Source organism: Pangasianodon hypophthalmus, chromosome 17, assembly GCF_027358585.1.
Source record: "Pangasianodon hypophthalmus isolate fPanHyp1 chromosome 17, fPanHyp1.pri, whole genome shotgun sequence".
NCBI classification, from domain to species: Eukaryota; Metazoa; Chordata; class Actinopteri; order Siluriformes; family Pangasiidae; genus Pangasianodon; species Pangasianodon hypophthalmus.
Window position 1 is genome coordinate 17,752,847 of NC_069726.1, and position 17,152 is coordinate 17,769,998.

The following is a 17,152-nucleotide window of genomic DNA, read 5'->3' on the forward strand; positions in this document are numbered from 1 at the left end:
TCCCTGCCCAGTGGTAATGTGATGCCTCGGGAGGATCACGGTGGTCATTGATTGCACATTTGAAGAACACACAGGCCTGTTAGGGCCCTTGGGCTACATTTTAGAGGTCCTGCCTTGTTAACTGCCATGTTATAGTTTTCCTGACTGTATATTGCAGGTAGCATTGTTTTTCCAATCTCTCAGCTGCCTGATATATTGTTATGGGTGTTTTCTGGTTGAGAGCACAAGAAAGAATAAAAAAAGTAATAGCTTTGTTGTCTTCAACAGTGTTATGGTAGAATGGAAACCAATATAATCTGGTATTATATGCTGCTTTTATTGTGTAATTCTTATCACAAAAACATAATTCAAGAAGTATGTGATTGCTTATATACTAAATGCATTTACCTAATTACAAATAAATACTATCTATCATTTCAGCAGAATTATAATTTAATTTTCTCTGTCTTTTGCCAGTGGGAAGAAATCGGAGAGGTGGATGAAAACTATGCTCCTATTCACACGTATCAGGTGTGCAGAGTGATGGAGCACAACCAGAACAACTGGCTTCAGACGAGCTGGATCCTAAATGAAGGTGCTCAGCGAGTGTTCGTGGAGCTCAAGTTCACTCTGAGGGACTGTAACAGCCTGCCCGGTGGCTTGGGCACCTGTAAAGAGACTTTCAACGTCTACTACTACGAGTCCAATGACGATGATGACAGGAACATTCGTGAAAGCCAGTACACTAAGATCGACACCATCGCGGCTGATGAGAGCTTCACTGAGCTGGATTTGGGTGACAGAGTGATGAAACTAAACACTGAAGTAAGAGATGTTGGGCCTCTCACTAAGAAAGGCTTCTACCTGGCCTTCCAAGACCTGGGAGCCTGCATCGCCCTCGTGTCTGTGCGGGTCTTTTACAAAAAGTGTCCCATGGTGGTGAAGAACTTGGCCGTCTTCCCAGATACCATTACCGGGTCAGACTCTTCTCAGCTTCTGGAGGTGTTGGGGACCTGCGTGAATAACTCGGTGGCCGAGGAGCTTCCCAGAATGCACTGCAGCGCCGAGGGGGAGTGGCTGGTGCCCATCGGGAGGTGCATGTGCCAAGCAGGCCATGAGGAAGTTAATGGCTCCTGTCAAGGTTGGTGAACATCTTCATTATTATGCAAATGCAGGCTGGCAAATGGCACCGCATGTTCAACGTTCCTCCTTGAACCAAGCCTATGAATGTCACGGACGTTGAAGACTGTCCACGCCCTTTGCGTAGCCAGGGAGTGCAGTGACATTCAGCTCAGATTCTTAACACGATCCCGGTTTAGTCGTATGCCACGCGATTTATAGGTCATTGAAACAAAAAAAGATTTATGTAGGACATTGGAAGAGGAGTAGTGTTGTGAATATTGCCAATTTTATTAGAAACTCTTTGCATGGCTCAGTGGTTGGAGGGAGTGATGAGATGAGAAAGAGAAGAGATGCGTGTGTGTGATGGGTTGACTATCTAACAGCTGGCGGAGGGTGCAGTGGCTCCTGTGATGAATCATAGAATCTGGACAGCACAATAACCCAGAGCTCACAGCACCCTGCTTTGTTTTAGGCTGTATTTGCCTACACAGGGACAGTTATTAAGATCATTAAGATCTTCCCTGGAAACATGAATTCTGTATATATAGTTGTTAGACTTTGCAGGCTGATGGAAAAGGCTTTGACCCAGTTTAAGTCATTATTTTTAGAAATGCTTACTCCGTTTCTGCCTCTAGCTAGACAGTTGAGCAAAGACAGTTTGCGTCAGTCTGTTTTGAAATCATCAGTGGAATTTTGGCTTTCTGATTTTCACTGGTATGCAAAAGATTCTAGTAGTTTTACTGAAACAAGCATCTCTGACCTGTGTGTTGACAGAACGAATGTAGACGTTACTTTCCCTGTACTGAAGAAGTGTCATCATTGATTGAGTCATACTCTCTCAGATGTTTACAGCAACCTCTCCCCGCTCGATTTCGCTGGTGTTTTCCTATTTGTAGCGACACTCCTCTGTGAGATACCATTGTACCTTGTATTTTTATAGACATTTCATACAACGGAAACTCAACTTTGTTTTCCCCCCATCCGTGTCTGGAGTCGATAAATACAGTACATCCTCATTTTGGTTTCTATGGCAACTAGAGACTTCTCTTCAGTCTTTGACATTCAGAGATATAAAATTTTTACACTTTCCCCAAATGTGAGCCAGACACACTGCAGGAAGAGGATGAAAGTCGGCTTTAGAGTTTTCACAGCTGATGAGCATGTTGTGCCTTTTCTCATCATTCCTTAGACATGAACAACACCGTGCAGGAAACGGGCAGCAGTAATTTTTAGGAGCAAGTCCAGTAGTTATGGCATACAAAGTCATTCCCATGTGTTCATCCTTACTGTGTCTCGTGCCTACAGTAATTCAGCAGTGTCCTTAATTCAGCCTCTTCCTCGAGCCACTCATAGATTATCAGTGCTGGCTGCTCAGTGTGCCGTGTGATGATGGAACCCCAGCAATTCACTTCTCTCTTCCATACACACACACACACACACACATACAGAGGGCTGTGCAGCCATCCAGCCATCTCTCTCTCTCACACACACTTGCAAATACTGTCTCTCTTTTGCTCTCACACTCCTGTTCTGCAGGCATTTAATCATTTATCCTCCAGTGCGACATCAGGTGCTTCTCTCTTTCCTACGAGCCACACTGGTGATCAGCCTCCCCCGCAGCCCCCACCCAGAGCTGGAGGCTATAATGATGGCTGGGACTGAGGGATAGAGAGGGATGGTAGAGCAGAGGAGAAGAGAGGAGAGAAGCGATGGTTACACGCTCCAGCGGTGGAGGAGGGCAATGTGTCCTGTGAACGATATGGGCCCTTCCTCTTCTGTCCCTCTCCCTCTTTTCCCTCCTTTCCACAGATTGCTCCTTTTGTCTGGCTCCCGAGTTGGTGCTTTGCGATAAGACTTTTTTCTCTCCCCCTTTTTTTTTCTTCTGGAGCATGGTGTGATATTTCTGTGTGAATTAATTTCCATTGAGCCTTCCTAAGGGAACGCCCGTTGGCCCTGCACTGGAGGCTGCGGCTTTTTGTGCGGTTGCCCAGGTCACGTGCAGACAAGGCAGCAATGCGTTGAAAATGAATTTTGCCCAAACGTGTGTGGGAGGACCCCCATTCAGCAGGCATGATGCGAGAGAGCGTTACAATCCCATTCCTAATGAGACGAACAAGCAGAAGGAGTATACACAGTGCCACTCCTTATTCACAGGATTGTTGCATGCAATTACAAAATGACTGTAAACACAAGAGCAGAATCCACCAGAGATGCACAAGACAGGAGCCACGCACTCTTCAGGGAGACATCCTGATTACATCCTGCTCGTCACTTGAACAAGAGCAATTTAATTAGATTGAGAGAGGAAATCATGACAGTTTAAATTGTGTAGAGTAACACAGGAATATGATGACAAGTCCAAAGGGAAGTAAAAGGTGTACATATTTAAATTCCATTCATACTCCTGCCCTGTCCGATTAACAGATCTCATGTCTCATTCGTCTAAGCTCAGTCAGTACCTGATAGGTACAGTATGGTCGAGACAGCTTGGGGAATACACTCAGTTGTAGCACCCATAAAAAAATTAACCTCCAAAATATGAACACCCAGAAATGTCAGTTTTATAGCATGGCTCTTTTTTATGTGCCTGTCTGATATGGATGATGGAGTACCACTGACTGTTGATGGATGAAGATGTGACTTCTCTTTGGTGTAGTGTTCCGTTTTATGCCCTTACAGGAATATAGGTCACATTTCCTCTGAGTGGCCAACTCTCACTCCCAAGGGTCCTTCTGTGAGAGCCAGCGAAAGCTTTCTGTTTATGGACTAACAAATCTGACGCCATCCACAGACACTTTATATCCAGAACACAGAAACAGCAGTCACTGAGTTATTTTTGAAGACTGTGTCTAAATGCATTTGTATTTTCATCATTGGACTTGGCTAAACTAGGATAAATTAAAGCACACATGTGATTTTAAACAGGTACTTATGTGAATAATTCAGTGCTTCTTCTCAGATTTCATAAAAAAATTCTAAGGTGAACAAAGCATCAGATTAGCATATTATTTTTTTTATAGCAAATAATGAAAGCTCATATTCTAACACGGAAAAATGTGCCAATACAGAAGTTTTGTCATCAGCCACTCCCTGAAAATGTTTAAAAAGTAATGCACAGACATGGTGCATCTGTGCCACATGAAATGATTTATAAAGCATCTTGTGTTTAATCCTTTAAAAAGGAAAACAGTGCAACTATTCTGATTAGAATTTTCAGATTTTTGGACAAAATCTGAAACTCTCAGGCTCTTTTTAAGCTGAAAATATTTTGGTGAATCCCAACTAATATTGACTTTCAAAAACAGAAAATAGATACCAGAAATATTAATTATTTATTTTATTTAATCTTACCACTGACCATGTGAACAATGCGGGGCAATATTACATTTACTTAACTAAGTACATTTTAACATCTGATAAGGACGGTGTGTAGAGATGGATAAAGTGAGCGATTTTATAAAATATACAATAAAATATCTGTCTATAAATGATCTGTCGAATATCTGTCACAACCCAGGCTTTGTAAATGGAAGAAAAACAAATGATGAAGACCGCCAACTGTACATCCAACCAATCGGCACAAGGCGTCTCTACTCGCCTGTCAATCCTGTTGCCTGTCAGTTCTGAAAGCGCTGTTTTCAGGTGTTTTGGTAAAGGCAAAGTGCGTGCCTCTGTCTCTAAACTGATTTAGCTAATTTCTTTTAAAAAATACAGCTATTCCTTGAAGGGGTGGACAAATCTTAAATTCACTATATAACCCACTAGGAAAATAAAAGCTTTAGTGTGCTACCCAGTCCCATGATTTAGTTGCCCAGAAACATAATTGACTGGTTAGCTAGATAAGTGCATTAACACAAGCTAAGTGAAATAAATGAGTATATGATCATGCCTTCAACAAAAAGGCAGCAATTTATTGGCTGATATATTGTCTGTCTCCTCACAATGCATGTAAAAGATATTAGTAGAAAAATAATAAATATTATTATAGCTATCATCTTTGTTTTCTGTTGTGTTTAACCTCAAGGTGACAGCAGGACATTTAGATTGTGATGGCTTTGCGCTGATCTTTAGTTTGCTTCGTTTCATCAATGTTTGTGCATGCCTGCATATTCTGTATTCTGAAAAAATTATCTGCCTAGTTAAAATCATTCTGTCATCCACCAGATCTTGGCTGATGTGTGTAGTGCAGAAGGCTATGGGATTCAGAAGGAGAGGCATGTGCTAATGTTACAAACGCACCACATTTAAACATAGCTACATGCTGATACTTTCTCTGGTTGGTGAACTTACTAGGAATACAAATCCCTGCAATCCTGAAGCCCAAGGCTCGCCATGTGACAGCCAGAGGAAAATGTTTGTCATCTGCAAATGCATGAAATGCTACTTAGTGCAAATTTAGCCAAAGTTCTCATGACTAAAGGGACAGAATGTCATATGCAGAGAATGAAAATGCCAGCTCATTGAGATGGACAGTGATGAGCTGAGTCAACTGCCAGACTGATCTGGACAGTATGACAGATACAGAAGAGAAACATAAACAAAGAGAGAGGGTGGGATAACGGATACACCTTTGCTTGGTTAGGTTCATTCAAATGAGTGTGTCCTGAAAGAGCTGGATCATCTGTGATCTCCATCCATCCATTCATTTTCTGTACCGCTTATCCTACACAGGGTCATGGGAGCCTGGAGCCTATTACAGGGGACTCGGGGCACAAGGCGGGGGACACCCTGGACAGGGTGCCAATCCATCGCAGTGCACAATCACACACACATTCATGGACCCATTCACACACTAGGGACAATTTAGAGATGCCAATCAGCTTACAACGCATGTCTTTGGACTGGGAGAGGAAACCTGAGTACCTGGAGGAAACCCCCGGAGCACAGGGAGAACATGCAAACTCCACACAACCTTGGAGCTCCCAACACTGGAGGTGCGAGGCATACCCCCCCGTGAGCTCCACTATTTTCATAACTGTCATTTGTAACTGGAGGAAGTGTCAAACTGGATCTAGTCCCTCGCCGCACGCTTTCACTTGCCAAAAGAAGATACGACAGAGATGTCAGGAAGCTTTCCCACCCTAAAGCACAGAGAAGGATACGCTCTTTCTTTACCACAAGGCAGGCAAAATAAATATACAGTCAGTTTATCTTACTAAAGGCAAACTAAAGCAAAGCAGGCGAGGATAATCAGGACATTTGGAGTAATGAAAGAACAGGAGCCATGTGTCAATCGCAGTTCTTCTGAGAAGCAAAAAGGGGGAGTATTTGCCACTCTAGTCACTGTTTGACACTTTCACAGAAGGCTGATCTAATCAGGGCTGCAGTGTCGGATGTTACGGGGTCATTTGTAAGCAGTTGTCGTAGCCTAAGCGTGTGCGTGTGATGTGCTGGTGTTCACAGCAGCGTCAGAGACTGCACTGCAGAGCTGCGAGTCTTAAAGGGAAATAGTGGAGCAACATAAAGACACAGTATTATCCAGACATTGACTTAGCCCATTTGCTTAGCTAGGAGAAAAAAAAAAACCCTTTCTGCAGGGTTTCATCGTCTCTATGCAAAAAGTCTTTTTGCTGTAAAAGACACTATTTCACAAGCATGAAGCTGTACAAGGTTGTGTTTTCACTCTGTATTATGTAAGGCTGACTCTAACTGCATGCTGATTAACGCTGCACCTCGGTGACTCTGCCTGCACGCTGCAGGCATATTCGTCTTATTTTTCAGTCAACGGTACTAAATAGTCATAGGCCCTCAGAGGACCAACCTGACCACTTCCACAGCTAATAATATTGTTAGCAGTCCTGTTAATGAGCAATTCATGTATTAGGGCATTTAATCCACCCTCCGCTGTTTTTGTTTTAGATATCATACAACAATATCAAGATGAGGGTTCCGAACTGCTTTGAAGTCTTTTCTCTTTCCTTTTAGATATTTTATGACCTTGAGCATATAAAGTTTTATTTGACAATTCTGTGATTTAAGAGCCAAGTTCAAAAAGATTTTTTTTTACAAATACATATCACAGTTTTCTATTAACCAACTATTAAATCACTATTACCCTGTTTCAGTTATGTTTACAAATTCAAATAATTTAAAACGAGAAATTATAAATGTAACAACTAACAAATCAGATTTTTTAATATTGGCACAAGAAACCTAACTTTACAATAAAGTGCATTTGCAAGCAATAATCACGAGGTATGCAAGTCAGATTTTGATATTTAAATGAGGAACATAATATATAATTCCTTTTTTTTAGTCCAAGAACCAATTGGCTGCAGTGTCGTACTCTTTCTGAGAACTTCTTAAAGGTAATATAAGTGATATTTTATGATGCAGGCTATTGAATGTATTGTTTGATACACAGATGTATTGAATCGAAGGCCTTGTATAGAACTATATGATATGATGCGATACAATACTAGATGCAGTATAATACACCATATAATTTAAAGTTGTCCTGAAATTGACTGACAGTTTCCACTATTTATAATTTGGCTAATTCAGCAATTCTTATCAGATGACTCATGTGTAAGGAGGTTAAATATGTACCCTTTTTAATCTTGACTGAATCGTGCAGATCTCACATCAGTTATTAGCAAAGTATTTTCGTCTTTTTGCTTGCTTTTTTTTTCTTCACATAACCACGAAGAATAAAAAAATTGCATAGCAGAAAGAAAAGAGGAATATTGAGGAGCATCTGGGCATTGCTCATGTTAGACACTGAGATGGTGCCAGAATCCTTGTGTTGAGTGTATTAGCAGATTTCCAACTACATGTCATTGATTTAATGGAATTCAGATAGCGGATTTGCTGTTGCCAAGTATCAGGCTTGGTCCGCCCCGCTATTCAAACAGTGTGCTGAGGGAAAATAAATAATTCCAGCTCCAACAATGGCAAAGCACAAAGACCAACACTGGATGCTGCCAATCACCCGCTTGCACATTGCCACTTGTGTGCTTTTGTTTTTGGGTGAGTTTACATGAGGGAAACTAAACATAGAAATAGGATGTTTATCTTTTTATTAAAAAAAAAACAGAACATTTTGTTGCAGTAGTTCATGTTGCTGTCTATATCCATGTACTATTGATATTTGTGAAAAGACTAACTCTTATGATGTTTCATTTGATTTGATTAATAATTTAAATTTCTCATTATATGTAATAGGTTGATTTTCTCCAGTGTTATAGATACAGCCACTGAAAAGCATCCGTATAAAGAGAATTTGCTATTTGTTCCCATAATTCAGTACAACCGGATTCCTCATCTAATTAGCACCCAATTGATTTGTCAGAGCATTTATGTGGCTCTTTCATTAGCAATGCTATTTCTCACTGATTGGCTTTCTTTATCTTGCTGCATTTCAGTTCCTATCTGAGCCCCGTGGTTTCAATTATTGGACATCTTTGCCATGTTTGAAGTTGTTTCTAGTAAATTCAGTAAAGTCCTATCAGTCAACATGTTTCATCCCAAACGGTCCTCCATTAGAGGGACTACATATGAAGCTTCTCGCTAGCTTGTTAATTGTCAGGCCCACCACTGTTAGCTGCATATTAATGAGGGATTAGCCTTTGTGCAGCACATTATGAGCTCCCCCTCCACCATGACATTGAAGAGACATCATGCCACAGGTAGCAGCAGGAGGGGTCGGCCTTGCATCCTCAAGCAGCCGTCCTGGTCGAGCGTGACAAAAGCAGTTCACAAGGCTGACATGAAATGATTTAAGGCTCACAGTTTAGCTTAAATGTGATGGGGGGAGCAGTGGAGACGTTTGCTGTGGATGTCATTTAAAGATTGTCTGTAGGTTGTGTGCAAGTTCTCTAGAACTCGGGGACAAACAGATTTCACGTCTAAGTTATTAATTTTTTATTCATAGTTACCTTGTGGATGAGTGGGTTCAACATCCAGAAATAAAACCTACTTATTGAATTTTTTGGCAAAACAAAAGTTTCTGTTGGTGTGTATTTTTAATCATAATGTTTTTAACTGTGGTATGATGCATTTCGATGTAGGCTACGTCTCCTGCTTACTGCACACATTCAGCTCATGGTTAAACATATTGAGTAAAGGATGCTAGTCAAATAATAGTATTATTTTTTATATGTGAAGAAGAGAACACCAGAGCTAATAGCTAAATTCTTGGACAACAATTTGCTGACTTTCTGTCAAGGACGTAAACATGATATACTACATTAGAAACTTTGTTAGAAAAGGTTAATAATATACTCGTTCATTCCCTATAGTCTGTATTAATGCCCATATTATTATTAGTGTTATTATTGTTATTATATTATGTCCACTTTTATACCACTTTTAAGCCTCATCAGTTTGGTTTCCATTTGACTGGGCAGCACATTGGAGCTTTTATTTGTCCTGTGGGTTAGTTAATGTCCATGCATATAAAGATTATATAAAAGTTATTTGGCAGTTATGTGAAGTTTGTGTAAATGTTATGTGCAGGTTGTAAGTTAATACCTTGTTGATGGTTAAAATAATATAATTTTACTAGGGATGGCACCAATCCAATACCCAATATCATATCGGACACATACCAGCAAAAAAATGGTGGATTAGATTAAGAAAACACGTCAAACAAATATGTTAATCTTTGTAACAAATGGCAAAGATTTGAATTCTGTTTGGAAAACACATTTTTTTGGAACTGGAAATGTCTGCTTATGTAGAGACTTCATTGTTTTTTTCTTTGGTTTATTCTTTTTTAAGAGTTTTAACTGTGAAAAGAAAGCTTAGTAGGCTTTAAAGAAACAATACTGAATGAGTATCAACATCACCTGATACTCAAGGTTTCAGTATTGGTACCAGTATTGTGCCATCTCATATTTAGAACTATGAAAATTGCCAGGAAAACAGAGATATTTCAATGGTTTCATTCATTTTATTATTATTCATGTTTATTCATGTTTGAATTTAATTACAGTTTACCTGTATTGTAAATTAAAGTAAATTAACTTCATTTGCCAGATGTTTTTACCAGGAATTTTTGGTGGAACCTTGGATAGTGCATACAGGTCTCCAGGGAGAAACAGGAAGACTGTAAGATGTAGTGGGTGAGATTAAAAATAGCTGATTTTAGTCCAGGTATATGCTCAGAATGAAAAGCACAGATAACATGTTTATGATGATTCCTATTATGTAGTGAAATAGAAATGTAACAGTGTGTATGGGTGCAGCATATTGTGTTAGATATCAGAATCGTCTTGAATACTCATATACAACCTCACATTGGTGAAGAAAATAAAAAAAAAAAAACAAGCAAACAAACAAACAAAAAAACTCTGACTTATGTTTGAGTATCAGCTGTGGAAATATAATGATTGAGAGAAAAATGCATTTTATTCCCATACAGTAATTTGACAGCTGAAGACCTTCGAGTGAAATTAAGACCAGCTAAACAATATGAGACAGCAAACAAAAACAAACTGACATTTGACACACCCACACAGAGATGAATATTAAATTATCATCCTGCTGTATATGTATGTGTGTGTGTGTGTGTGTGTGTGTGTGTGCGTGTGTGTGTGAGTGAGTGACTGTGTGCTTGTTTGCTCAGTTGCCTACATGTAGTAGAAACTATATATATTTCTTACAATTCCTTAGAAAAAAACCTTACAAATGGAATCTTAAGATCTTAGATATAAAGTCCATCAGAGTGGTTTCTGTGTATGTATGTCTCTCTTCATCATGTTCACCTTATCAAATAGCAGACCTGCCAACCTTCATTCATTTTGCGTAGGATCTCCACCGAAGTACACTGCTACAAGCAGTTTCTTTTTTCCCTGATGAAAAAAATGGCAGGTGAGCCCCACCTCCTTCCACCATCTCACATTCTCTTGAAAGATGCACCCTCAGTTTCTCTCAAGGTAGATGGAGAAGGTTTTGTCTTCATTAACGTGAAATAAAATCTATCAATGTATGTTTTACTTAGCTAACAGCGAACAAGTCTACGTCAGTTAACTAGGGATGGCACTGAAAACATTTGTGCAAAAATGGTAATATATACAGAAAATATGAAATTAATTACACACACATATATATATATATATATATATATATATATATATATATATATATATACATATGTGTGTGTGTGTGTGTGTGTAATTAATTTCAGAAATCTCCTGGAATTTTCACACACAAGTCTCTAGAATTTACACAGTCGTGCGCAAAACGAGTCGTGCGCAAAACAAAACAAAAAAAGAGCGGCAGTTCTACAGGCAGAAATGCCTTGTTGATGAGAGAAGTCAGAGAAGAATGGTCAGACTGGTCAAGACTCAACTGGATGGTTGAAAATTGGTCTTTATCCAATCTTCAACTGTCCAGTTTCAGTGAGCCTGTGCCCAGTGCAGCCTCAGATTCCTGTTCTTGGCTGACAGGAGTGGAACTCTGTCCTCTGCTGTTGTAGCCCATCCACCTCAAGGTTCAACATGTTGTGCATTCTGAGATGCCTTTCTGCACACCACAGTTGAATGGAGTGGTTATTTGAATGACCGTAGCCTTTCTATTAGAATGGCCAATGAGTGTAATTTTAATGGCAGTGATAATTAAAAATTAAAATCAAATTCAAATTCAAATTTTATTTGTCACATGCATAACCATACACAGTACGACTTGCAGTGAAATGCTTTATACAACTGTTCCGACATAAAATAAGAAAATATAGAAATATATTAAATATAAAGAAAAATATATACATAAAAATATATACGAAGGGATTAAAAAAAAAAAAAGAAGGTATAGATTAAAACATTGCTTGCCCTCCTGCACTGGTCAGTGTAGTCATGTAGTAACAGCGGGGTCAAGCCTGTCACAATAGAAACTAGAGTGCATGTACTGTATATACAGGGTTTTATGGTAACCACCAGACAACTGTGGAAAAAAGCTGCTATTGGTGTGTTTTAGTTTAGATTAATTCAATGTTTACCCATTGAGTAGGTTTGGGGTCTAGGTTGGTCTAAAGCAGCAGAAAGCTTCATGTTGTAAACTAGTTTTAAAGCCTATTGGAGATTAATACTCGAGTCTCAATTTTATCATATATCAGCTGAGAATGATTTTGAATTTTATTTCGCCTTCGTTTACCTGTGGCTCCTTTTTATGTCGTTGTTATTATGCATGCAGGAAGCAAATCAGTGCACTCAGATCGTAATAATGTAGTGATGATATTCACTGCTTAAAAATCAATCCAAAAACAGATTAGCTATTTAAATGCTAAAACTTTACACATGGAAGCAGAATGAAAGACATCTGAAAGATAGCAAACATGGCTTCATGCTTGGCTAGACAAGAGCTCAGGATGTAAGTCAAATTCTGCATGATAGAGTACCCAAGTTTTTGTCAAGGTCATTCAGTTAGATGCTGGTTTTAAAGACTCTGTATATACCTCCTCCTATGTGTGTGCTAAATGGTTTGCAAAAAATAGATGTATTTATTTAAGGTGCAGAGGTACTACACCTTAACATAATTTGGTAGATAATAATCCACTTCTTTGTGTTACGTGTGTGTGTTTAATAGAAGATGAATTATATAGGAAGTCCTCATTTCACACCAGTCCCTGGTGTAATCCAATCACAGGCTCGTACAAGGACCATTACTGCGGCCCATCTCCAGTCCTTTATTTAATCCAACCTCATCTTGTTTCCATTAAGATTTGCTTTCATATCATAATGCTGCTCGTCCTGTGGGATTATCTCGGCTGGGGCCTGACTGAAGTGTGGAGAAATGGATTTGGCCATGTCGGGATCCATATTTGTAATCCTCAACATTCTCAGAAAATGTATCATAGTCAAACGACAGATTGTTTAAATGAAGTGTCTTGTAAGAGCAGGCTGAACTCTCAGGCATAGTATAGAGTGGAAGAGAAGCACAAGGCTACACCATGATCAGAGATCAGTGATATGCAGAACACTGTTCCAGTGCTGAATTTCTAGCATATGCAAGAGAAATGGCCAGAATAACAATAGGATTTTTCTTCTTACTTGGATTCAAAATGTGAATCTTTAAATGATTTGAGGTACACATGCACACTCACTCACTTGCTCATGGAGAACTCTCACTACTATGCTGTGCCTGGTATTTAAGAGCCATCCAGATAAACTACAGCTCCATTAGCATGAGACGGTTCAGAGCCTGACATTTAAATCAGCCTTTGTCATTCTCACAGTGGGAGGTAATTTAATGGCAATTGCAAGGCCACTACAAATACTCTGTAAGTTGAAGTAGAGTACAGTAGTGTTTTTTTTTCCTCCTAAGGAGTAATGTTTTGGGGTTCATGTTTAAAATATTTGCAGCCATTTTGCTTGTACAATGCACAATCACTAGTTGTTCATGTTGGAAGGAGAAATGTCTTTGTTTGACAGAAAGGCCTGCAGATGCCACGCTAGCAGTATGAACTTGTAGTGTATTAACTGATAAATTGTTAAAAATGAACCTTTTATGAAATGATAAACCTATTACTCAAGTACTATAGGTGGTTTCATTCTGGTATATTTGGCTGTCTTTTAGAGAATTCTATAATAAATGAGACAAAGGTGGTGAAATCGTGAAGCTAGAAGTTGGGACTTCAAATTTTACATTGTTAATAACATGAATTATGAGTTAGGCATGATGCCAAGCTGATGAAGTATCATTATATTTCACAAAATATTTTTAATTCCTGCAAAATCTCTTTTAAAAAGGTTTATATTTCTGCCAGAAATTTGTGCAAAGTCGACAATAGCCCACCAGGTAAATTTTTAGTTTTTAAGTAGATCGAAAGAGTAAAATGGCTGAGAATGTATCCCTGTTTCAGTCAAGGACTTCTCCTCTATAGCTATTATACATTATGTGAAAGCACAATATGCTTTCACAGTATATACTCACTAAGCACTTTATTAGGAACACTATATTAATATGAGATAGGGCTTCCCTTTGCTCTCAAAACAGCCTCAGTTCTTCGTGGCATGGATTCCACAAAATGTTGGAAATATTCCTTTGAAATTCTGGTCCATAATTTGCTGATTAGATAATTGCATAAATGAAGTGTAGGTGTACAGGTGTTCCTAATAAAGTGTTCAGTGAGTGTGTGTGTATGTGCCCCTTGGGCTGCGAGAACAGCTCTGACCGATCGAGGCATGGACTCCACAAGACCTCTGAAGGTGTGCTGTGTCCAGTACATTCCACAGATGCTCGATCGGGTTGAGATCTGGGGAATTTGGAGGCCAAGTCAACACCTTGACCTCTTTGTCATGTTCCTCAAACCATTCCTGTACAATTTTTGCAGTGTGGCAGGGGGCTTTATTCTGCTGAAAGAGGCCACTAACATTAGGGAATACCACTGCCATGAAGGGGTGTACTTGGTCTGCAGCAATGTTCAGTGAGTGTGTGTGTATGTGCCCCTTGTGCTGCCAGAACTGACCCATGGGTCAGAAGCTCTGACCCATCGAGGCATGGAATCTGATGCTCGATCAGATTGAGATCTGGGGAATTTGGAGGCAGTATGTGTCACAGAAAGATCCACATGAATGCCAGGACCCAAGGTTTCCCAGCAGAACATTGCCCAGAGCATCACACTGCCTCTGCCGGGTTGCCTTCTTCCCATAGTGCATCCTGCTGCCATCTCTTCCCCAGGTAAGCAATGCACATGCACCCATCTGTCCACAGAATGTAAAAGAAAATGTGATTCATCAGACCAGGCCACCTTCTTCCATTGCTCTATGGTCCAGTTCTGACGCTCACGTGCCATTTGTAGGTGCTTTCGGTGGTGGTCAGGGGTCAGCATGGGCATTCTGACCAGTCTGGAGCAAGCTGCGATGCACTGTGTGTTCTGAACCTTTCTATCATAGCCAGCATTAACTTTTTCAGCAATTTGTGCTACAGTAGCTCTTCTGTGGGATTGGACCAGATGGGCTAGTCTTTGATCCCCATGCGAATCAGTGAGCCTTGGGCCCATGACCCTGTTGCTGGTTCACTGGTTGTCCTTCCTTGAACCACTTTTGGTAGGTACTAATCACTGCATACCGGGAACACCCCAGAAGACCTGCTGTTTTTGAGATGCTCTGACCCAGTCATCTAGCCATCACGATTTGGCTCTTGTCCAAGTCACTCAGATCCTTACGCTTGACTATTATTTCATGCTATATATATATATATATATATATATATATATATATATATATATATATATATATATATATACATGCACATAATTTTAGCCATATACTGCACATTGGCTGCCAGAAGTGTCCTCCAAAACCTTAAACCCCCTGCCATGACTTTCTGCATTCTGTGGGGTGAAAAACAAAAAACTGTTCCTGATAAACTGTCAACTGAATGTACTTTTACGTAATGTTAACATGAAGTGTATATTAACCTTTATTTGTGGACTGATAAAATGGTTCCTCATGTAAAGATATTATCTAATATTTAACATGATTTTTATGTTTTTAGATAGTTTGATTAGTAAGTCAGATAGATTTTTACAAACACTGCATAATGTTCTCATACAGTCTCCTCCAGTTTGTTTACAGGAATGTGTCATGCTATGCATCTATAGCCGGTTCACACACCTCTCTCTGTAAAGGAAAGTAAATTGCTTTATAAATGTAAATAACGAAATCAAGTAGGCATGCATTGTCATAGTTGTCATATACAATTCACTAAATGATTTCAGTTTGTTTATAAACAAATGCAAAAATTTCAATTAATAATGATCAGAAGAATAAGAATATGAATAATCAATCATGTTGTTTTAGGTTTTCAGTCCAAAGTTTTCTGAATGTTGGGTTTGGTTTCAACCAAGATTTTTCAATGCTTCAGTAGTATTTGCTGTTATCATTTGGTTCAAAAGAAACACAGCTTCACCTGAGTGAGGTACGCTCACTTACTGTCCATCAGCAGCACTGCTTACGGTATGGGGCTGTCTATTCTCTATGAGCACACCGACTCTGAGACATAGCAGAGGAAATGATCTTGAGTCAGAGTGGCTCAAATGTAAAGGATGATTTAAGTGTCAAGAAGAGTTTCTATTAAAGTAATTACATACAGACATTAGTGTGCTGTGTCTGATCAGAGCTGAGAGTGATACACTGCTTATTTTCTTTTATTCGTATTCCTGATTTTCATATGGAGAGCAAATCCTTAGCTGTTGCTGCTATGCACCATTAAAACAAGCAAGCCATTTGGACTGTGTATGGATAAGAGTGCCTGATGCTGCCAAAAACCCCAAACCCTGCAGAGGTATATTTAGAGCTTCAGACAGGAGGCAAATGTAATGTGGAGGCCAGAGCACGGCATGCTGTGAATGACAGATATCTGAGTGTCTTCATCATGCAGGAGAGACGGTTATGAGGCTGCTTTATAGCCAGCTCATTTTTCTGAGAGTCCCAGACCCGAATACAAATCAATATCCAGCATTTTAAAGTACGTTGTGAGAAACAGAGCTTTATAAGTACTCTTTTTTTAGATACAAAATATAGTTTTTATTACAGCTTGGTGTTGGATTGAATTTACAGAGCTTCTTAATGCATGCCCAGGTAGCCTTAATTAACGTCTGTGTGTGCACTTTGTACTGCAGAGGCCATTGATAATATGTCTCTCTTTATCCACAGCAATCCATTACGTGAATGTATTCTGCAGTGTCAGTGTGTCTGCTGTGCAGAAGTATCAGTGCTAAGCTGAAAGTCCTTTAAACAGTCATAAACTTGAGACGCACAGGCTCCGTCAATCTTCACTGTCCCACGGACATCTTAAATCCCATTCTTTTACAAATCCACGTTTTGTGGATGTTGATGAGTTGTAAGGCTCGATGAGTTCTCTCTAAAGCCTTTCAGATAAGCAATTCAGTGTGTATCATTCAGTCTTCCACTCTTTAGTGTCTCTAACTGAGTTATAGTCATAGAAAACCACCTTGAGTCAAGGAAATGTATTTGAAAATATATTAATTACTCGGCATCAGATGCACATTAAAAAAGGGAGTGAAATTATAAATACATCAAAGGTTTTATTTGTGCTAGAAATGTTGATGATGAGGGACACAGTATGGTGTATTAATGAGCGCTCT

The 17,152-nt window shown here is 39.4% G+C and overlaps 1 protein-coding gene across 1 annotated transcript in view; it reads left to right on the forward strand.

The window, feature by feature from the left end:
• Positions 1-17,152, forward strand: part of LOC113544058 (ephrin type-A receptor 5) — a 56,977-nt gene that overhangs the window by 9,804 nt on the left and 30,021 nt on the right. The window contains exon 3 of the mRNA XM_026942673.3: positions 457-1,120. Coding sequence (XP_026798474.1) covers positions 457-1,120 — 664 coding nt within the window. The remainder of the gene's footprint in view (positions 1-456; positions 1,121-17,152) is intronic.